The sequence below is a fragment of the Mixophyes fleayi genome, chromosome 6, assembly GCF_038048845.1.
Source record: "Mixophyes fleayi isolate aMixFle1 chromosome 6, aMixFle1.hap1, whole genome shotgun sequence".
Taxonomy (NCBI): Eukaryota; Metazoa; Chordata; class Amphibia; order Anura; family Limnodynastidae; genus Mixophyes; species Mixophyes fleayi.
The window spans coordinates 97,367,158-97,390,732 of NC_134407.1; the positions used below are offsets into that span (position 1 = coordinate 97,367,158).

Here is a 23,575-nt window from a genome sequence, read left to right on the forward strand (position 1 = left end):
GCAAACTGCTCCCACTTCAGCACAGTCCAGTGTCTTGTCACAAATCACCCCTGTGCGCATCTTGGAAGTATTTGAGGTCATTATCCTACTGGAAGACACATGACCTTCAATGGAGCATTCTGACACTGGGTTCAACACTGCTCCAAAATGACTTGGTCATCTCTAGAGTTCATGCTGCCATGAACATGTTTAAAGTACCCAGTGCCAGATGCTTCACAGCAACCCTACAGCATCACTGAACTTCCCCTGTGTTAGATTGTGTGGAAGCTTCATTTTGCTTTCTGTATACATAGGATGACTGTCTTTACCAAAAAGCACTAATTTTGCAAATCTGGCCACAGGACATTCTGCCTTCAGATGTTTTTGAGAAAGCATTTCTCTCTAATGGTCTTTCTACTGTATAACCCCCATTGCAGCAATCCTGAACTATGCTCTTCAATTAGAAGTTCTATTGGATTCCAGTGTGTTTGACAACAGTGCTATAGCCCTTAAAATTCCTAACAGTATTATTTACGGTGGAAACGGGCTCATCATGATCCGGCGATTGATTTGTACAGTCTTCTGGCTGACTTCCCAAGTCCATTTTCTGGCTTTGTCTCCATGCTCATTATATAGTACACACAGACACACAAAACAAGAGAATTACTTCTTTATTCAAGCTTGCTTAATGGATGATTTTTCTATTGCAGGCACCTAGTATTCACCACAGGTGAGTTTAGTTTCAAAGAGAAGGAGAATCACCTACTTGAAATCTATTTATTTCTAACTACTACTCAAAAATGGCAATCATTTTGTCTGGCCCATTGAATAATGTGTGTGAAATAAGCTACTGCAAACCAAAGAAATATATATATGTGGATACCACAATTTTAAATTAAAACCATTTTCTGTAAGAGATGGCGCATGATTAGAATAAACTTAATCCGTACTAATATTTCTGGCCCCTACTGTATATGGTGCTAAGATGGTAAGAGAGGTCATCCCACTTACTAACTGCTTCACAGGGGCTTTAGTGTACAGAAGCCCTCATTTTCACATAGTGAAATCCCAATTTCAAGTCTGTATATTTTAATATATAGACCTTATTTCACTGTTAAGGCTTCCAATCACCTTTTAAAAAACACAAAAATATGTACAACATTTAGCTTGGAGTGACAGAAGATAATTTGGTTCAAAGCTTGAAACAGAGCATCAGACCATCACCAAGAGGTAGGATACTTAAGAAAACCCGGGAATCCCTTAAGATGGCTTCATTCATCTGATGTATTCCCTGTACCCTTTCATTATCTGTATTCATTTTCAGGATGGCTCCATTGCACAGCACCTGTCAAATAATACAAAAATTATTTTCATTTTACTATTAAAGGGTAGCTCCTGTTAAAAGCCAATGTTCTCACTCCAATATAGGACTGAAGGTTCATTAATACTTTAGAATGAATTGAGCCTCTATCCTAGTGATGAGACATAGCAGATGAAAGTGCAAGTCATCTGGCTCTCCTCTGCCAAGCAACTATTTCATAAATCTAGTCAATCTGTTCGCCAAAGTTGTTCTGGTTGTCTCTGCCTCAGTCTTATGTGTTATATGTAATGGCACATTACAGTTCTGAACTATAATAATGTGTAATCACACAGAATACGAAGGCATTTTAAGAATGGTGTCACAAGAGTGTTTCTGAACACAGCTACAAACGTGTGGAAGCTTCTGCACGAACACCTGGCTTTCAATGGAAACAGAAACATTTTTACAACGGAAGTGCTCTGAGCCTCTTTTACTGACATGGAAACGGTTACTCATTAGCTGCTATGTCTCTGAGTTTTAGGGGTCCACATTTTGTGCTAGAAAAACATGGCATTCTAAAACAAAGAGAAAAGAATTCCTGAATGTCTTACATTTGGTTCAAACCTATTTGTAAGTGTAATACTGGAATATGCTGATTTTCTGTACCCTGCCCAAAACTTTTTCTATTTTGTATGAACAGGAAATGTTCAGTGCCAAAAAAATAAAATGAACTCATGCGGTCTGTGAATAAAATCTTCTTTTATACAAATTTACCTTGGTTTTTTTATCCACATTTCTCCACCTAGGTTAAAGTGTAATGGTTTCATATTTTTAGCTACGGATGCTGACTGAGCATGAACATACCCCATCTATGGCTAGTATTCCTCTGCTCTTCAGGAGACGCAGACATTTCTCATAACATTTCCTGCAGTTTTGTTGGTTGGCCACATTTATGGAGATTAAGTCAAATGTCCCAGCTTCCCCAGCAGACAGTAAGTCGTCTAGGTGCAAAATGAGAAGAGGTCCAATCAGAAAGTTCAAAACATACTTAAGTATGATAAAAACATAATTAAAAAGACAAGTAAATCTGAATCACTCATGCTAGATTTTATTTTTAGCTAGGATAAATTGTGATATTTTGGTAAGGGAATTGCTTAATTCTTAAGGGGCTGCCTATATCTGAGCTCCCTCCCCCAACCCAACACTCAGGTTGGTAGCTCACTGTACTGGAGACTTTTAGTAACCTGCACATAGCGGGAGAGTACTGTGAGATGCAGCAAACTAAGCCCATCTTAGCTATTCAAGGATGCGGCACATAATTAAGCCACAACTGTTGTTGTAATCGGGTAATGCTAAAGCAAAGCCTGCAGTGTAGTAAATCTCAACTATCCACCCAGCTTATCCAAGTTTCCTACACATATACTTTATAGTGAATAAGAACAGGGTTTCTGCCCTACCACAAGTGCTCAGGGAATCCTAAAAGTGCATGTTTGCCATATCTCCTTTCTGGAGCACAAGTGTAGTAGTTACTGACTGACACACGCCATACTAATTATAACACTAATGATTCGGTTAGGTCAGTGTTTCCCAAACCCAGTCCTCAGGGATCCCTAACAGTGCTGGTTTCCAGGTCACAAGTGAAATAATTAGTACAACCCGTGGATCTTTCACAATGTGTCAGTCAGTAATGACTACATCTGTGCTCCAGCAAAGAGATATGGAAAACAAGCACTGTTAGGGGTCCCTGAGGACTGGGTTTGAGAAACATTGGCTAAAGTTGAAAAAAGTTTCACATGACTCAAACATACCAAAATTAGTGTTGCATGAATTTTAATTAAACATCTGCACCTTTGCATGTTGGCAAAAGAGCCACACAGTATGTGTATTTACTGATCTGGAAACCTTGACAAACATAAATGTATAGCCGATGTAGTTATCTATTTTCTGCAGATACAATGGAGGAGAAGCTTCCATTCTTGTTTGTTGGAATAAATAAATCCACATTATAGAAATGATCTATGACTGTTTAATTTTCTATGTGCTGCAATCAACCTGATCCATTACATTCAGGAGTCATTGTCAGCCCAACATCAGTTATGTGATTACACCTAACGGCATGCAGCTACCATTACTATACACCATGAAAGCTCTGCATAAAGGTTTAATGCTCATCTCCGCCTGCCAAAAGCTTTTTTAGTCTACATTAATTTTTGTGCCAAATTTGACTTTCTTTTGGAAGTATTTTGGGATTCATAATTTTTATTTGGATATTACAGGAAAAAAATCCACTTGTGATTTTGTACTCAATGGAACCCAATAAATATATTATTATTATTATCATCATTTATATGATTAAATGTATGGTACAACATTTAATATTTATAGGGATACAAAATATGTGTACTTTTTTCATAAAGAACTATTTATAAATGCTGATTTGTTTTTTTACACTTTAATGTAATTTTTATTTAACCATGTACTTAGTATCATAACATAGGATATTATTTTTTTTTATTAACCTTAAATAGAAGAGAATGTGTGTACATGTGATAACAAATGTAGATATACTGCTCTATTACTAAGGTTAGTGTGTGGAGAGCCTCCGTGGGTTTTACAAACTTCACAAAAAAAAACAGTAGATGCAGAAAAAGTAGGGGGGAAATGGGTAGCCTGGTAGTTGGGTTAAGTAGTTCAAATCTGTCATACAGCTTCTTCAAGCATTAACATTTTCAAGACTTATGCCAGAAATGATTGTATCAGTCGCATTAAATCTTGTAATGTATTCAAGCTATAGTGTTTTATGGGAATTCTTTTTGTATTTAGTGAGATCAATGCATTTGGACTGTGTTGTAGGATATCATACTCATTAAAACTGTTGTCTATTTTTGTCCTTTATCTCAGGTCATTTTAAATGGGCAACAGAGGCAATAACTCAGGGCCCTCCAAAATAAGGTACCCAAGAATGTCTTCAATTTTGTTTCATTTGATATTAGTATATGTCGGTGTAGCTTACAAATTGTATAGTGCCATGTAAGTAATTGGTGGTTAATAAATACTATGTAATAAAGGCTTCCCAACAGCAATCTAGATTCTGTGTCATTGCTATTTTATGGAGAGATTATTTTGGTTGCTTTTTGGACAAAATATATTTACCCTTCAAGCATGATTATATCTGAAAACATGCAAAACACCAAGGAATCATTTTTTAGTTTTTTTCAGGATTTTTTCTGTTGTTGTTTTATCCCCGTAATATGTGCAACCTCAAAAATGTTCCCAAAATGTCTGATTATGATGCAGATATAGGGCTCAGTAACAAGGGTACTCATATTATTTTAGTTTTAGTTTGTTGAGATATGCATTCCAAAAGTGCTCTGCATCTGACTTTCGCCTTGCCTCCTCTTTGATAACCACTTCTCGCCCCCCACCAGCAGGGGCTTGCTGCCGGCGGCTGCACACTATGTGCAGGTCCGTTCGGCAGAGACAGTCAGGGACAGTGTGCTGCCTGGCTGCTCTGATTGTGTTTAAAACACAATCGGAGCAGCTGGGCAGCACACTCTCCCTGACTGTCTCTGCCGAACGGACCTGCACATAATGTGCAGCCGTAGACAGCCTTAGTTATCAAAAAAGGGGCAGGGCTAAATCGCGCCCCCCTAAAAAAAAAAAAAAATCTAGATCCGCCCCTGATTCTGAACTACACTCTTACCTCCGTTCTTGCCAATTCCCACTAGATTGTTAGTTCTCTCATTCATAAGCAGTGTGTTTCCTACCCTTTGTGTCCACAACTGTATTTATTCTGTCCACCTATCCAGGTGTTATGAAACTACATGTCACAGGATACCATGGGGCTTGTAGTTTCACAACGCCTGGACAACCACAGTTTGGCCAGGCCTGTTCTATGTCTTTGTTTTATATATGCTCTGTTTCCACAGTCAGGTGCTGCGGAGCACTGTGGCACCTTACAAACCAACAGGTATACTATATTCAAACTACTATTTTCCTATAGATTGTAAGCTTATGACCAGGGAGGGCCCTCATAACTCTTTGTTTATATTTGTTAATATCAAGCCTTGTTTTATTACTGTTTATTCGCGAATGTAAAGCATTGCAGAGTATGCTAGCACTATATAAATGTTAATAACCAAAACTGTTTTGTGATGGCACATGCATACTTTTAGATGCCCCTGATTTGATGGGTAAGAGCAGTTCTTTGCAAGCCTAGGTTGCAGCATCTGGAAGGATGCAAAAGTTCCTTGCCAAGAGCAGATTAGACACAGGGGTGGGCAAGTTTTGCATTGAAGTGGAAAATTTATTTTGTTTTGTGGTACATAATTATTTATATGAGCTAGCTGGAATGGTGATGGTTTTTCAGAGGGACCAAAAACCCAAATTTATCATTCAAACACAAACAAGTGATAAGCCTACTAAAGAGATTCCCGATGTCTGCTCACCAAAATGATTATTTTAAGCCATAAATAAGGCAAAAAAATTAAGCAGTATTTTTGGGAGGAAGCCATAACAGTTGAAATCAATGCATTGGCGTTTTCCATTATTACTAATTTTTCGTAACGAGGGGGCCTGGTGACACAACTGCGCCACAGTAGCAACACCCTAAAGCAGGGTTTCCCAAACCCAGTCCTCAGGGCTCCCCAACAGTGCAGGTTTTCAGGATCACATGTGACATGATAATGACCACCTGTGGATCTGTTACAATGTGTCAGTCAGTAATGAATACACCTGTGCTCCAGCAAGGAGATATGGAAAACCTGCACTGTTGGGGAGCCCTGAGGACTGGGTTTGGGAAACCCTGCCCTAAAGCAACATTTTGCAGCATTAGGCCTTGCCTCCTACTGGGATCCGGGAGGGTCTACTCACTGTATTCTGGGAGGACTCTCTGAAATTTAGGAGGCTCCTGGTCATTCCTGGAGAGTAGGCAAGTATGGGGTGGTTCTAAAGTGCAAGTTGCAATTTGTTGTGATCAGGGCCGGACTGGGACTAAAAATCAGCCCTGGCATTTAAAGCACACAGGCCCACCTCTGTTGATAAGCTGGAAAAAAAAATGTGTGCCGCAGTGCAGTGGCAGTGCCGCCAAAGGCGTAGCTACATTATGTTGGGGGCGTGGTCAAAATGGTGCGTTGATACATACATTATAATAAAACATTACATTTATCAGACCCTCCCCATCCACATTACGCCACCCCCCCAGATACATTATGACACCCCCAGCCCACTGTACTTATCTATGCTTCTGATGCTGCTGACATTCCTGTAGAGTGAGCAGGGAAGCTCTTAGTCTCATGAGATTAATAAATCTCGTGAGACTTAGAGCTCCGCTGCTTGCTCTGCAGGCTGTGCCCTGTCCGGGACGGAGCACAGATCCTCCTGCTGACCAACTGGATTAAGGCTCGGGGGGCCCGGGCACTTAAGTCAGGGGGGCTCCTATGATGCAATTTGGCTATTAGACAAATTTTTGACAAATACAAAGGCAATACAGTGTGCACTACTGTTAGGTGCACGCAGTTCTGCCTTAACAAGCAGTACAGTGTGAAGCAGGACATATCTCCCAACTGTCCTTGTAGTCAGACCAAATCCTGACTAAGTGGGACAGTCACCCATCAAATTCAGAACAGTTGGCAGACTGTCCTGGTCTCTCCTACCTGTCTTGTCATGGTCACCACTTGTGGCTGCTGGTGTCTTTAGATCAGTTGCTGCTTGTCTGGATCCTGGAATGTTGGATGCCCTATTTGGAGAAAAAAATGAGCAGATGAAATTTAGCCCTGGTGTTAAATCAATATAGCATCCATGTTTTAAAATTAGGCCTCACTGCAGCCACAACATTAAAGTACTAGTATTCACATTTGATAAATACATCTATTTCCCTCCAACTAGCCCTGACATTAAATAGTATTCCCATTTAATAAATAAAACTATTTCCCTCTCTCCAAAGCACCCCAGCATTAAATTAAAAATCCAATCACCCTATCTGAAATTGATAGGCCACACTATTAAATTGCCCCCATCTTCACCCCACAAATAGAATAGCACCCAATAATTAGCCCCCACCTGCAATTCCCTATTAGATTAACAGCCTACCTCCCACATTATATTAAGAGCTACCCATACACACATTATGGTCATACACCGGCCCACACACACATACTATAGTTATACTGTTACACACATACACACTATAATCATAAAGGTCATTCTTTGGATATTTTTTTGGAGGGTTATTTTTTGGGTAATTTGTATTCATTGTCATTCAGAGCTTGATTTATATATTTTTTAACTTTGTCGATCCCATTTTTATTGGCGCCTGTCAGAAAATTCTGTGTTATTTTTTGTTACACTATAATCATACCCTGTCACACAAATAGATAGATACCCTGTCACACAAATAAATAGATACCCTGTCACACAAATAAATAGATACCCTGTCACACAAATAAATAGATACCCTGTCACACAAATAAATAGATACCCTGTCACACAAATAAATAGATACCCTGTCACACATATAGATCCCCAGTCACACATATAGCTCCCCTGTCACACATATAGCTCCCCTGTCACACATATAGCTCCCCTGTCCACATATAGCTCCCCTGTCCACATATAGCTTCCCTGTCACACATATAGCTCCCCTGTCACACATATAGCTCCACTGTCACACATATAGCTCCCCTGTCACACATATAGCTCCACTGTCACACATATAGCTCCCCTGTCCACATATAGCTCCCCTGTCACACATATAGCTACCCTGTCCACATATAGCTCCCCTGTCCACATATAGCTCCCCTGTCACACATATAGCTCCCCTGTCACACATATAGCTCCCCTGTCACACATATAGCTCCCCTGTCCACATATAGCTTCCCTGTCACACATATAGCTCCCCTGTCACACATATAGCTCCCCTGTCACACATATAGCTCCCCTGTCACACATATAGCTCCCCTGTCACACATATAGCTTCCCTGTCACACATATAGCTCACCTGTCCACATATAGCTCCCCTGTCCACATATAGCTCCCCTGTCACACATATAGCTCCCCTGTCACACATATAGCTCCCCTGTCCACATATAGCTCCCCTGTCCACATATAGCTCCCCTGTCACACATATAGCTCCCCTGTCACACATATAGCTCCCCTGTCCACATATAGCTCCCCTGTCACACATATAGCTCCCCTGTCACACATATAGCTCCCCTGTCCACATATAGCTTCCCTGTCACACATATAGCTCCCCTGTCACACATATAGCTCCCCTGTCACACATATAGCTTCCCTGTCACACATATAGCTTCCCTGTCCACATATAGCTCCCCTGTCACACAAACTACCCCCTCCCTCTTACCTTGTGCGCTCCGCAGCGCGCTGTACAGTCTCTCCTAACACATGGGACGACAATTATCACATGGTGCTCGTCCCACGTGACATCTCAAGAGCCATTCATAGAAGAGAGGGGAGGAGCGACCACACCAGGAAGTAAGTGTAGTGCCGACCCCACTGCTCAGCACACAGACTGTCATGCTGAATTCTAGCATGACAGTCTGTGTGCTGAGCGATGGGGCCGGCCAGCTAGTAACCGGCCCATCTGGCCATCGGCCCTTCTGGCATTTGCCAGAAGTGCCAGATGGCCAGTCCGGCCCTGGTTGTGATGTTTTTACTGTTTGCACCATGTTTCTATGTCAGTAAATGTAGCTGTAGGTTTATTTTTATGGGGCTGTTCACAGGTCACATGTTGTATCGCTATAGAAATTTGCCAGATGAACTAATATGTTTCCATATCCTGCTGCTATACGGTATCTATTTCTTTAGCTCAAATATACTTGCTCATTTGTTCGTTGCTACAGCCAGGATTACATTAGCATCAAAAAGTGCTAATTTAAAGGGGCCCTTATATGCTCCTGGTATAATATGACTGTTATTTTTATAGATGCTCGGCCTTGGTTTTGTAGAAACCCAAGCCCACCCGAACATCGGAGATCCGAGTACCTCGCGCCCACGAAACTAAAAACAAGGCAAAACATCATTGTTGCGTCGTCGGCTCTTGCGAGTTTTGGATTCTATAAGTACCGCCTTCCACAGAGATCTGGCGCCATTTCACAGAGACACAGAAGGGGTAGCAGGGTTCTTGGCAGTCTCCAGTGCAGTTGGGCAGCATCATTAATGAAAGAGGAGGGGTGGCAGTGTTCTTAAAAGTCTCCAGTGACATTGTACTGTGAAGTGTTTAGTTTGTTAAACTGTGCATGTCTTTTTTAAGATCCAACATAAGAGTGGGTGGGAGGACCCTAGGACAATTCTATCTTGCACCACTTTCCTGACCAGGGGCGGATCTAGAAATTTTTTGTACCTCGGGCGATATAGGGGGGCGATTTAAGCCCCGCCCCTTTCTAACTTCTAAGGCTGCCGGCGGCTGCACAGTATGTGCAGGTCCGTTCGGCAGTGATAATGTGCTGTCCCGCTGCTCTGATTGTGTTTAAAACACAATCAGAGCAGCCGGGCAGCACATTATCACTGCCGAACGGACCTGCACAGTGTGCAGCTGCCGGCAGCAAGCCCCTGCTAGGGGGGGGCGATCGACCCCCCCTGGATCCGCCACTGTTCCTGACACTGCTGTGTGGCACGGGCAAGGTTTCCTAGATGTGATATAAACTGCTGTGTGTTTGAGCCATTGCTCTAAGCAGCCCTTTGCTGCAGTCTTGCAGTTCATTGACAGTACTGTTAGCTTAGCTGCCTTAAGCCCATTGTTAGCTTGTTTTGTGGGGGCCCAAACAAACCAAGCACTTCAGAAACAAAAGTGGTGCTCCTTGTCGCTGAAGTGCTTGATTTGATAAACTGTGCTTGCTACTCCTCCTGTTTCTGTGTGAGTTTGTTAAAGCTTTTTAACATATGGGTGGGTTGGAGGTCCCAAGGACAATTCCATCTGACACCACTTTTTTTTTCTGCCACTGCTGTGTGGCAACGTTTCCTAGATGTGCTATGAACTGCCATGTGTTTGTGTCATTGCTCTGTCGCTTAGCATCCAGCCAGCTCGCTGCAGTCTTTGTCCGAAAGTGTATGAAAATAATATTGCGACCTGTGAGGTGGTCAAAATTGACTGAAAATTAGTGTTATCAAGGTTAATAATAATGTAGGAACAAAAAAGAGCAAAATTATGTGATTTTAGCAATTTTTCTAAAACAAAATACAGATTCAAAACCAAAACATGGGGGTCAGTGAACATCTCTAGTTATTTTATATATATTATTTGTAATAAAAATGTGCTTGTTTCTGGTGTGTACTGTATGCTGTGGTTTAGAGTGGTTTGCTGAACCAGCACTGAAGTACATATAAGGCATAGTAACAGGAGATTGTCTTCTCTGATAATTTGCCTTGATTGTCATTTTGTCAGGACATATATTTATGGATTATGTTGTCATGATCCGGGGCGGCTCCGGGTGCCGCCGCGACTCTCTGCCCTCGCGTCCCGGCCGTCGTCATGACGACCGGGACGTCACTTCCGGGTTGTCCCGGCCGTTGCCAAGGCAAAGGTCGGGATGCTTTCATTGTGCAGCGCCGCGCTCCGGCATTTAGGACAGCCGGGCGCGTGCGCAAATAAACAAAAGGGGCCAGCTGGATAATTACCTTCCCTGGGACTGCCTCTCTCCCATTGGGCCATACTGCTATTTAAGGCAGGAAGGGGCAAAGCCTTCCTGCCGGTTATAGTTCCTGCTTGCTGCATACTAAGCCTGCTGTGTCCCTTGCTCTGTTTAATTTTGATTCTGATAATTGTTGCCGACCCTTGCCTTTTTAACTGACTACGATTGATTGCCTGTGCCCCTTGACCTTCTGCATGGACTATTATGCTGCTGTTCTGCCTGTGACCTCTGACCTTGGCTTGTCTATTGGATACTCTGTCTGCTGCCGGCCCTCAACCCTTGCCTGGACTTCATTCTGCATTCCTGGGTTCCTCCAGCCGGTACGCATCTCACGACCCTCAGTTAGTCTGCAGCCAAGTCTGTCCCCACCACTAGGGGCAACAGCGAATACCAGACTCTCAGAGCAGACTCCAGGTTTTGCAGTTCTGGTTTGAGGGGTTCCTAACATATGTCAAGGTTTATTAAAGCCTAACACAATGTATATTTACAGCAGGGGACAAAAGCCATTTAACCACTTATGTAGTTCCAGAATTAAGGTCCAGTGTACAGAGTAAAAATACCTTGAACTGTAAGTTCAAATGAAATGGACAGCAATAATCCAAGTAAATGCTAGTTTGCTGGAATCTATGATCTTTAAACTCCATTTCTTCTAGGGAACAAGCGACTGCCACTTAGCAACAGCTAGTGGGTGATTACGGTCAGGGCTGCCCTCTGAAATTGTGGGGCCCAGTACAAACGAAAGAGGCAGGACCCCGCCCCCCTTTGCAATGTATAGTGCGGGTATGTTACATTGACCCTATATTATATTGTGCTACACATAGTAACCCCAGTTCATATTATGTCACATATATTACCCCTAGTTCATATTATGCCACACAGTAGTGCCTCCAATTTATTTCATGCCACGCTTGCGAGCAGGGCCTTCTCACCTCTTTGTCCGTTTTACCTAGTTTGTTTATTAGTTTGCTATGTTTGTCCCCAATTGTAAAGCGCTACGGAATATATTGGCGCTATATAAATAAATGATGATGATGATGCCACCACACAGTAGTGCCCCCAATTCATATCATGCCACATATAGTAATCTCAATTCATATTATTTTTGATACATTTGCATATGTGCAGTGTAGGAATCCATAATAAAAATGACACCCCCTGTGTGCTCACCTTCTACTCAGCGTGCCAGGCAAGACAGGAACATCAGCTGTCAGCACACTCACTGTTACAGGCAGTCCCATGAGATGACGCTGACGTCAACGCACGAGCACCGCATTGAAAGGACCAGAGACAAATGTAAAGAAACACAAGCCGGCCATGACACAAGAACACCGCAGCAACCCCGCCCCCGGCGACAGGAAACATTTTCAGGGTTTGCAAAATAAAAAATGCAAAAAAAGAAAAGGATGCTGGCTTCATGTTTTAGGGAGCATCTACCTGCTCCAGATGTCGCAGCCACCGGCCTCTCCAGTCACTACAGGCCCCTCACAACAGTACCCCCCGTACCCCCGTGATTACGGTCTCCCATAGAACTTGCTGCCATGAACAAATTGTGTAACATTAAAAAAAATGTTGTGTCCCCGAGTTCTAAGCGCAGGGTCATGTGAACAGCAGTACCAACTGCCAAGATCCCTCGTACTTAGTCTATCAGATTTTCTGGAAGACTGAAGATGGCAATCGGCCATAACAGAAATAGAATGCAGTCAAGAGGACATGGAAATTTTATTTATGTAAACGTAAAATCACATGAAATTGCTTCCACAGGGAAAGGTCGTAACATACTAGCAATGTTAAGAGGACTTCCTGCAATTAATGCTACCAATGTAAGGGAGAACACTGCAATGGTGTGTTAACTTATGGAACCAGGAAGTAATCTGGTAGCACTGTACAATTTCAAAGGAGCACCTGGCAAGCGGAGTAATGAACAAACTTATAGCAACTAGATAGGGTCATTGTATTGTGTCAGGAGGTCGAGGGTGCCACTTCCAGCTGTATAGCAGATGGAATCACACTTGTTTGTTATCTTCTGCGAGGTCCCCATTTCTGTTTACTGATTCCCTGAAAAGCCTGATCTCAAGAGCAGACAACAAACTAACTCTATAGAGAAGGCGTGAAACCCACTGTTGCTAGGTGACAATCCCTTGTTCTATAGAACAAATAGAGTTTGCAGATCATAGATTTCTGCGAACTCCCTTTTGTTTGTCAGGAGGGCGTGCCACCTAGCAACAGCTAGTGGGTTGAATAGCCAGTACTTGGTGGGTGCGCTGAGGAACTGCAGTCTGTCTCAGATGGACTTTGGTAGTGTCTAATGAACATATATACGGGAAAAATACCAATGGACTGCATGCATTATAATTGGTAAGGGGATACGTTTCCTCACAGCCTTGGTAATTTCTAGAATACTAAACCCATAGGCCGATCGCGTGGTGTGAACTTAGCATCAATCATGGAAAGTGAAATGGTAGATAAAATACATCTCCTTATAGTGTTGGGACAAACAATTCTATATAGCTTTCAACATGTAATGAGTAAAGCACATGACTGTGTGCGGCTGTGAATTGTAAATGGGAAATTAAATATACCATTATGTACAAGCACCGTTTAATGGGATCTGTAACAAGGTCATATTGAATAACTGGCTGATTTAGCTTATATGCATTTGATCTAACTTTGAGAATAATATGGTAGAACAAAACCATGGATCTAGATGAACCAGCGTACACTACTGTAAATTTTATGTACAGCACTGCAGACCTTTTGTGGTGCCTTATAAATAAAAAATAATAATCATCCATGGGCTCATAATATGTATAAAGGAACATTCAGCACATCTGGCAGCCAGTGCTAACGCCAAGAAAGGATAGTTACATAAAGAGCAGGTTTATAGACAAAGAGGTTGTTCAGGGACTCTAAGGATGACCGTAAAATGTAAGATCCCATGTATTTGTACTTCGGCACTATTAGCCTGGAGAGTTATTCCCCTTTTATTATCATCATGTATAGTTATCCTTCCTTCAAGATAGGAATTAGTATGGTGTATAATCTGAGGGTGGACATTGGCAATCCCTCATAAAACTTTTTATCCAAGAAATCAGAAGCTGAACTGACTCACTAGAAAGGTGATGGTGTCTGTTGAGGCCTTTTTGCCAAGCACTGAATTCATGAATAATGCTGAGGTATTTGGGTACGGTACATGGTCCCAGGGAATCTTCTAATACATTCTGGGAAGGGGAAGCTAATGGCTCTTTGTTAACACCCCAGCAATACCACCATCTACATGGCAGCTTGTGTAGGAGATCCACTATCCCCTAGAAACATTCCTATTGAAGCGGTAGGGTATGTTTCACAGACTCTTTATGCAGAAACATCAGTGGAATAAAAATTGATTTAGCCCTTTTATCTTGAGAGCTGTTCGTATAGAGCTGTCTGATATTTTATGTGAAAGAAGTGGCTAATCCAACCCTTGACCGAGGAATCTGCCAACTCTATTCTCCTTTGGAGGATTGCTGATTCCAATGCCTTATTTAGCAAAGGACTGCAACTTCTGAGATATGGGCAGTTTTAGAATGGATAACTCCATAAAGGCAGGCATAGTCCAGACTGAACTGTCCTTAGTACTCTCTTGTCTGAAGTTATTATTTTCCAGACTGCTAAACAAGTCTCTCTTGAAGTGAACTGAATAAGGAAAGGTATGATACTTACCGTGATATTGACCTCTCTTCTGAGACCTTATGATGCTTGTTCCATCTCCTCTACTGGTGGTGGAAGCTGTGTAAGCATCTTCTCTACTATTGCAGTGGAAAGAACCTCTGGAGTCTGAGGTTGGACCATTGGTTCTGAAGGAACAACTCTACTTCTGAAAGGACTAACTTGGATAAGAAGTGCAACTCTTTAGATTTGCAAATTACTTGTTAGCCTTATATCTTAATTTTAATCCATCAGTAAAATCTGGACTGAAAAGCTCACAATTTTGTAAATAAGGAAACTCGTTGGACCTTGAGGCTAGACTGTTCAACCCCGCCTTATATAGCCAGCGAGATTTTTGAAGGACAGATATTTCATTAAAGGATTGCCCATTTTAAGCATTGCTCTGCTTATGGACTTGAGTAGTGCCCCTTTAGTAGCCATTAGGCTTTCCCTACAGACATTAGACTGTCCCTGCTTTTGTACCTTGTCGATCATTAGAAATAGGGAAACAGTTGCATCAACGATCTGGTACCAACTTTTTTTTTTTTAAGTTTTTATTGAAGAGGTTCAGAAATTTACAAAATGGAAACAAGTTGTATGTAAATTAAAAAATTTCTCGGGTGAGAAAAACATACATGTACTTGCAATACTTCACAAGTGCAGAGGACTATACATGTCAATATAAAATCACTCACTAAATTGTAAAGTAGGTAGTCTAATCCAGCAATCAAGAGCATTGTAAGCATAGCATAACAGCTGAACTGAAACTTCTTAATTGACTTCTCAAAAAGAATCTGTAGACACTGGCCGTATAATTGAAATTCAAGCAGTCTGTGGCTTCTAAGGCTGACCTATCTGGGAGACCAGTGTGATTCCTGAGGACTGGGTCCTCGTCCCTTGTAAGGGAGGTATGGAAAGCCCATTTAGAGAAATTTGTTACCTCAGATTCGTCTAACTTGTGTGGAATACTATGGTAAGGGAAATCCTACCCTGGTCATCTGTATGATGCTGATTTTATCCCTATCAGTGAATGCCGATCATTACTGAATCCCAGTCAATGGGGGAATGTATAATGATAAATAACAACCTCCTACTGACAGAAGTAGCATTTCCCTCTTGGCTGGAGCCCAACAAAGATAAAATAGCTTGGACTGGCTCCCTCCGGCTGCTACAACTGAGCAGATGTATCAAGCCCCCCTGAGGGCAAATTTGGCATGGAATGTTGTTCTACACTAATAAGCTTCCCCCTTTTTTTTTTTACACACCCTTATTGGAACCTGCTGTGGGTGCCTCATTAGTATCCTGATTTCTGCCCTGAGTTAATGTCTTTCGTGCTGTAACTGGCTCTGAGTCAGATGAAAGTGAGGTCCCCAGTAGGTATTGGCATTTAAATAGGGGGGGGGGGGAGCCTCTGCTCAGGGAGAGGAACCTCCCTCTTATGATAATGTGCACTATACAGCTTTAAATTTCCTCATAGAAGCAGACAGATGAGAGAAAATACTATTATCAGTGTCCGCTACCGACATAGCGTCCTCCATTGTCACCGCTGACAGACTAAGTACAAGGGATCTTGGCAATTGGTTCTGCTGATCACATGACCCTTTCCTTAGAACTCTGGCACAGAAAAAATGTAATGTTTCAAATATTTTTTTTCATGTCAGCGTTTGTGTTGCTAGGTGACAAGCCCTCCCAAAGAATCTACTCTGATACTATAATATAATTTCATCATCCGGATGTAATTACCCAGGGTTTGCTCCTCAGGTTTTACCTCTACGTGAATCTTGCATTCCACGTCAGCCTGTGAAAAAAAAAGTCAGAAAAAAAGAGTGCTAGTTTCTGTTGTGTTAACAGTCATACACTAAGGGGCATATTCAATTGTTTGGTTACAGCCAAAAGTAACGCGTCCCGCGCACTATTACCATCATTATGGTAACAATGCGCGTAAATGCCGGTATTACGGTACTTTTCTCGCTGGATTTCAGCTCACGGCTCAGGGAGCTACGAGCTGAAATCTGGCTTACTATTACTGTAATACCGGTAATAGTTTTTCCGCGGCGGAAACCTCGGACAATTGAATATGCCCCTAAATGTTTTAAATGGGAACTTAAAATGATAAGTCCAATTTATCCATTGAATGAACAAAATAGACCCGAAAAATGGCTTACTTTGCAAATATAACCCCTATTTTGTTTTTAATCATTTGCAAGATACATTTTCTAGTAAAGTGTATCTAGTACTTACCTCTCCTGCTGCAGTTCCATCTTTAGTTAGTCAGCCATATGCAGTCTTCTGTCCACACCAAACCCCATTGGTTCATCACTAACTAAACATCATCCAGGCTGAAATGACTAGAGCAAATAGTTTTTCGTGCTGCTTAGTTAAAATCGCTGACGAAGGACAAGCTTATACAGATGACTGCATAAGCCCAAACCACCACAGCTGGAATTGCAGGTAACACGGTGAGTACTAGAGGCACTTTAATAAACAGGGTAACTAACACATGGATTAGAAATTGTCTATGGGTTATATTTGCAAAATGCACCCTTTTCTTGAATCTTTTGTTTTATCTGCAAAATATACCCAAAGTGCACTTTCCATTTAAAACATATATTTGCCAAGCAACAACAGAGATTGAACAGCAGTTTTACATTGTCAGGACAAGTGTTTGCTCAGGAAATAATGTATTAGGTTTATCATTCCAATCAGTGGATGCTGCTATTATTCTGAGAACATCAATAGCTAGTGTTAGCCATATAAGGGTGATACTGTCTTGGATCAGTATCCAAGATTAGATGTGATATGGACAATTGGTGCAAGGACTGACCACCCGCATTTACTCTGACTTCACTGATTAGTGCTGTTTGCAAAAAATGGCACAAACAAGCTGATTGCGGTCACCTTCCCACTGCATTTACAGACATGCAAAATAATAAGCAGATCAATGTTAATTGGGCAATATTGCAGCATGTGTGGCTAGCATTAAGTTGGGTACATATGCAGCCCTGATAGGTGGATCAGGTTGTGACCTAATTTGTTCCAGTTTTTCAATGTTTCCAGGCATTGAAGGGCAAGAAGCAATTCAATGTTTATCTTTAAATATGTATGTAGACCTGGTACCTCATTCCACGAGTCCCTTGCATAGCTGATATCCTCTGTTTCTCGCACATTTGCAATTATTTTTCCATCAGATGGTAGCACCAAGGCAAGGATCAAAGGATTGTAACCATAGCTCCACCCTGTGGCAACACAATAGACAGCACAGCTTGGTGAGAAAACATAATGGTAATTGTTCTGTACAGCTATAACTTTGTGGTCACTAAGAGGATGCTGGGAAACAGAGGAATGCTAAGAGAAGGAATCAGTGCTGACAACGGTGTCACAAAATAATTTAGTGAATGTAGAGTGTGACTGCAATAGAGAGTTGGTTATGCATAATGGAATATAGTATAGACTGTGTGAGTGAGAGATCCTCATATTAATGCGAGAAGGGATCCCAGAGAAACATTGCAGTGGAGATGCATGATCCATACTACCAAGGAGAGAGTGTGACATAGGTAATCCACACAGCATGGGACAAGTGACAGTGGTGACCATGCCAAGACATGGGAAATGTGAATGTGGTGACCACACTAGAACCTAGAGCACATGAGAAAAAAGAAGTACTAGAGGATATATGTGCAATAAAGAGGATCCACTCTGTAAAAGGGCATATCATGTAAGTATATCTCATGTGAGAAAACTGAACCAGACTAGGGGAAGAGTCATGAAGCTTCTGGCTACAATATAGTTAAAGAACTCTTGAGTGAATGTGCTGTAAGTTACTGTATGGGTTCTCACACTTATGTCATGAATGTGCTAACAAATTTCCTCACCCATGTCCAAAATCTTCCTAGAATTAATAAGCTTAGCCAGATTTCCCAATAGCTGGGCAGCATCACTGCTTATATCCTGAGGTGTGATCCCCAAAAGATGCTGGAAATACAAACATTATTATTCTGTATTATCTGTTAGTTTTTTAAAGATAACAAGGCAATTTAAAGGCAGACATAAGGAAGAATGCTTCACCTACTACAGGAGAGTTTGATTATTATTATGTTACATACTTGCCAACTCTCCCGGAATGTCCGGGAGACTCCCGAAATTCGGGTCAATCTCCCGGGAGAGCTGGCAAATCTCCCGCATCCCGCTGCAGCCACCGCTAAATGACACGATTCAGTCAGAATCGCGGCATTTTGGCCCCGCCCCCCGCGACAAAAACGCCATTTTCATTTTAAGTATGTTATATTACATGGTACTGTGAGATGCATCAAACCAGTTTATCGCATTATGTCCATACCAAGCACATTTTCCCAACAGTCAGCTAGATAAATAGATTTCCAGAATTATGTTTTTTATTAGTTTAGAGATGACAATGATGGATAAATCTGTCAGAACATCTCACAGGTGAAAAAAAAATGTACAGATGATCTATATTAATAAATAAATATAAAATGTGACTACAGATGAAGATTAATAAACCTGTTTTAAACTCTCAGAATTGCTGCAAAATATACTTCCTGGCTCACAAGTCAGTTCTAGGACATCTATACATTAGTCTGCTGGATATAGACATCATAGGGTTGACATATTAAACATTCTAAAAAGGAAAAGTAGAGGTGTTGCCAATAGCAACCACTCAGATTCCCAGCTATCATTATCTAATACATTCTAGAAAATGATAGCTAGAACCTGATTGGTTGCTATGGGCAGCCTTCACTTTTCCTTTTTAGAAGTTTTGATAAATCTATACCCAAGTATTCCTTCATCAGATTTCCTAACACTGTTCTAATACACTTAATTGTTTAGCAATGTCTGGACATTATGGATGTGTTAATGTCAATATCTTACTGCTTTATTAAAGTGCCAGCATCTCCTTCAGCACTGTAAAGCGTAAGTCAAGCAATACATATTGGGCATTATGGGGTCTATTTCACAAGTGGTGAAGAGCCAAAATGCTGGCATTAACACCAGCAAAAGGTTCTTTCACCCATTTAGCTATTTTAGAAAGAGTTAACACCGCAGAAACCAGACTTTACTCTGATCTTAACACTATTAACGAAGCTCACCTCTATGGGGACAGCAGTGCTAGTTAATTTATTAAGCTCCATAGTAACGCCAACTCAGGATGGCGTTACTTATATTTTACAATGGGTTCAAGCTGAAGTCTCTCTGCCTTTGTTGGAATCCTCTCCTGCAAAATTGCTATGTCTATGGAAAACAGTGAAAAATTATTGTTGAGAGTCTTTGCCGGGATCCCCAGAGCAGCTCCGCCATGGTAAATTACAGCTGTGCTTCATTTTCTACTGTAAGATGACAGCACACAGATAAGAATGTTTGCAAATCTGTTAGTATTGGTTGGGGGATATGAATTACTTCTATTGGTCTACAAGGAATTCTCATTTTATAGTTTAGTCTACTCCATACCTGTCTTAACTTTTTTGCAGATGGATGTTCTCGAAGTGATAGGCGAAGTAGATAGGCTCTGCGCGGATCATCCTCAACATCAAACATTTTCTGTGACTTTTTCCTTCGATACATAAAGTATCTTTTTCCTAAAAGAGGTAAACGTTGCATTTACCATAACACACAAAGAAAGCAGGAGAGACTATCTGTAAAGCCAGTTATTTCCAAATTAAAGTAGTATCTGAAAAGGAAAAGTGGAGGTGTCGCTCATAGCAACCAATCACATTCTAGCTGTAATTCATCTAGTGCATTCTAGAAAATAGCTAGAACAGTGGTTCCCAAACATTTGCAGTTTGCAGCACCCTTAGAGTCTCCATAATTTTTTCAAGGCACCCCTCCAAAATAATTACAGAGCAGTCCTATTTTATAAGTAGCTGGGTCAAAAAACGTAATAAGTTTTTAGGTCAGGACAGAAATACTATTTAGTTGTATGCAAAAATACACATTAATTCAAGGGGAAATAATATTTTTATATATTTTTTTCAATTATATTTCTGTCAAAGAATAATTTACAGCTAACTCACTCTGTGCCCCCTCTGCATACACACACTCTGTGCCCCCTCTGCATCCTCGCTCTGCCCCCTCTGCATCTTCGCTCCCCCCCCCTCTGCATACCGCCATGGCCAGGAAGAGAGAGAAAAAAAAAAAAAAATTACCAATCCGGCGGCGCCCAGGACCCAGCATCCTCTCTCTCCTACCGCTTGTCACTGAATGTCGGTTGTGATGACGTCATGCCCGATATTCAGTGAGGAGGGAGGAGGATGCTGGGTCCCGGCGCCGTCGGATTGGTAATTTTTTTTTTTTTCCTCTTCCTGTCCACAGTACCCCTGTGACTGAGCTGCGGCACCCCTGGGAGCCGCGGCGCACAGTTTGGGGACCTAGGAGCCAGAATGTGCTTGGTTGCTATGGGCAACACTCCCACTTTTCAATTTTAGAAGATTTAGTAATTCTACCCATTTAAATGTTATCATACTATTTTTTTGCTATATTGCAAACGTGTTCTCAAAAAAAACCTTTCAAAATAACGTTTTTCTGCTGATTTGTTATAAAAGTTTGTAATAGGGAATAGTATGTTACAGAAGAAAATTCTGTTTGCCAAAGGTATCCAGTATATTCATAATTATTTACTTTGCTTATTTAGTTTATCTATGTAAAACTATAATTTGGAAAAGTGGCAGACTGGCTTGGTTTACATGATTATAAGGGAGTTTTGACCTTTTGACTTTATTAATGATCTTACTTAATCACTAGCACAGGAAAGGGGGAGGGGCAGAAGGGATGTAGATCTTGGGGCTACTCTTGCTTTACAAATGAATGCTGACATTATTGTAGTAAACTCCTTCATGACTCGTACATCATCATGGGCTGCATATATACGTTGTACTGCAACATAATGGATTACTGCTTGTTTCATCACCAGGCCACACATTGCCAGCCTTCCTAATCACCTATCCATTATTTTCTAAAAGGACACGTTAGAAGGAGTTCTGGCACAATAGGAGTCATTACAGAGTGGCTAATGCACAAAATACTTAAATGTATAATCCGTTTAGATATATTTCATTAGCTATTTTCAGTGGTGGGATTCAGCTGGTTCACAACGGTTTGCCAGAACCGATACCTAATTTAAAGGTGAGTTCGGCAAACCGGTTGCTCCTTCGATACATAAAGTATCTTTTTCCTAAAAGAGGTAAACATTGCATTTACCATAACACACAAAGAAAGCAGGAGAGATTATCTGTAAAGCCAGGTATTTCCAAATTAAAGTAGTATCTGAAAAGGAAAAGTAGAGGTGTTGCTCATAGCAACCAATCACATTCTAGCTGTAATTCATCTAGTGCATTCTAGAAAATTGCCCCCCCCACCCTCTTCGTGGGTGGGAGGGCAAAAAAAAATAAATACTCACCTGTTCAAGGGCACTCCTCCTCCCTGCTCCGTTCACACTGAATGTCAGGCGTGACGGGGGGCAAAAGCAGCATGGCACAGTATGAAGAGGGGGGCAAAAGCAGCCTGGCACAGTGTGAAGAGGGAGGCAAAAGCAGCCTGGCACAGTGTGAAGAGAAGATCAAAAGCAGCCTGGCACAGTGTGAAGAGAGGATCAAAAGCAGCCTGGCACAGTGTGAAGAGAGGATCAAAAGCAGCCTGGCACAGTGTGAAGAGAGGATCAAAAGCAGCATGGCACAGTGTGAAGAGGGGATCAAAAGCAGCATGGCACAGTGTGAAGAGGGGATCAAAAGCAGCATGGCACAGAGTGAAGGGAGGCGAAAGCAGCATGGCACAGTGTGAAGAGAGGATCAAAAGCAGCCTGGCACAGTGTGAAGAGGGTATTAAAAGCAGCATGGCACAGTGTGAAGAGGGGATCAAAAGCAGCATGGCACAGTGTGAAGAGGGGATCAAAAGCAGCATGGCACAGTGTGAAGAGGGGATCAAAAGCAGCATGGCACAGTGTGAAGGGGGGGCGAAAGCAGCATGACACAGTGTGAAGGGGGGGCGAAAGCAACATGGAACAGTGTGAAGGGGGGGGGCGAAAGCAGCATGGCACAGTGTGAAGGGGGGGCAAAAGCAGCATGGCACAGTGTGAAGGGGGGCAAAAGCAGCATGGCACACTGATGAGGAGGGGCATTTCTGTGGCATAATATGGACTGGGAGCATTACTGTGGCATAATTTGAAAAGGGGGCACTACTGTGTGGCAGAACATTACTCAATGCTATTATTATCTTTATATTAGCAGCATTAAATAAGAAATATTTTATACACACACGCATGCACAACTGGGTTTGACTAGATAACTGCCTCTTGATAGTGATATAAATAATTTATCATTATGCAGCTTTTATAATATTTGTTGTTTATTACTTTGCTATTGTCTGTGTAATGTCTTAATCATTTCTACTATTTTAATTCCTATTGTGATTCAATGTTAAATATTAATCTACCTTTCGGTATATCTTTTTGTCTACTTAAAATGTTCATTAGGTCAGAGAACCAGTTAATTTATTTGAATACCACCACTAGCTATGTACCATGTGTAAATGAATGAAGAAAATGCATGAATCAAAATATATGCAGACTCACCAATATAGACACCAGTAGCAAAAGTTACTCCCAGCATAGCAATACCAACTGCAGCTTCTCGACTAAGTGTAGAGAAGGACATGATGGTACAGTAGGAGCAGGTACAAAGGACAGCAGCAGTCGCAGCACACTGCACAAACTCATCTTAGTCCGCATTGGCCTTTCTCGTCACATGATCCTTTATCGCATAGGAAGTAGTCACTTATCAAAATGAAACAGCATGTTCTGCTTTATGAACCGATGACAAAGGGTGGTGTGGTGCTGCCACCTGGTGGCTTGGTCGCAGCAATATCATAGATCTCTTACCCTGGTAGCATACTATTTAATTTACCCCTTTTAAGTGAGGAAATACAGATACAGTTGTGCATTGTTTTGTGAATACTCCCA

At 41.6% G+C, this 23,575-nt stretch overlaps 1 protein-coding gene across 1 annotated transcript; it reads right to left on the reverse strand.

Moving 5' to 3' along the window:
* Positions 1 to 633: 633 nt before the first annotated feature.
* COMTD1 (catechol-O-methyltransferase domain containing 1) lies at positions 634 to 23,343 on the reverse strand. The gene is made up of 7 exons (XM_075217079.1): positions 23,189 to 23,343; positions 20,074 to 20,201; positions 18,483 to 18,582; positions 17,728 to 17,846; positions 16,354 to 16,408; positions 2,144 to 2,280; positions 634 to 1,324 (listed from the first exon to the last, which is right to left on the reverse strand). The coding sequence occupies exons 1-7, from the start codon at positions 23,268 to 23,270 to the stop codon at positions 1,172 to 1,174; spliced, it is 774 nt and encodes a 257-aa protein (XP_075073180.1). The 5' UTR covers positions 23,271 to 23,343; the 3' UTR covers positions 634 to 1,171.
* Positions 23,344 to 23,575: the final 232 nt, after the last annotated feature.

Bases quoted from the DNA above. Each gene is read 5' to 3' on its own strand.
- COMTD1 (XM_075217079.1), bottom strand. From the start codon at position 23,270: ATGTCCTTCTCTACACTTAGTCGAGAAGCTGCAGTTGGTATTGCTATG. The intron at 17,847-18,482 runs GTGAGGAAATTT...GTGTTGCCACAG, and splicing joins TAGGAAGATTTTGGACATGG to GGTGGAGCTATGGTTACAAT. The intron at 16,409-17,727 runs GTACCAGGTCTA...TTTTTTTCACAG, and splicing joins CAAGGGACTCGTGGAATGAG to GCTGACGTGGAATGCAAGAT.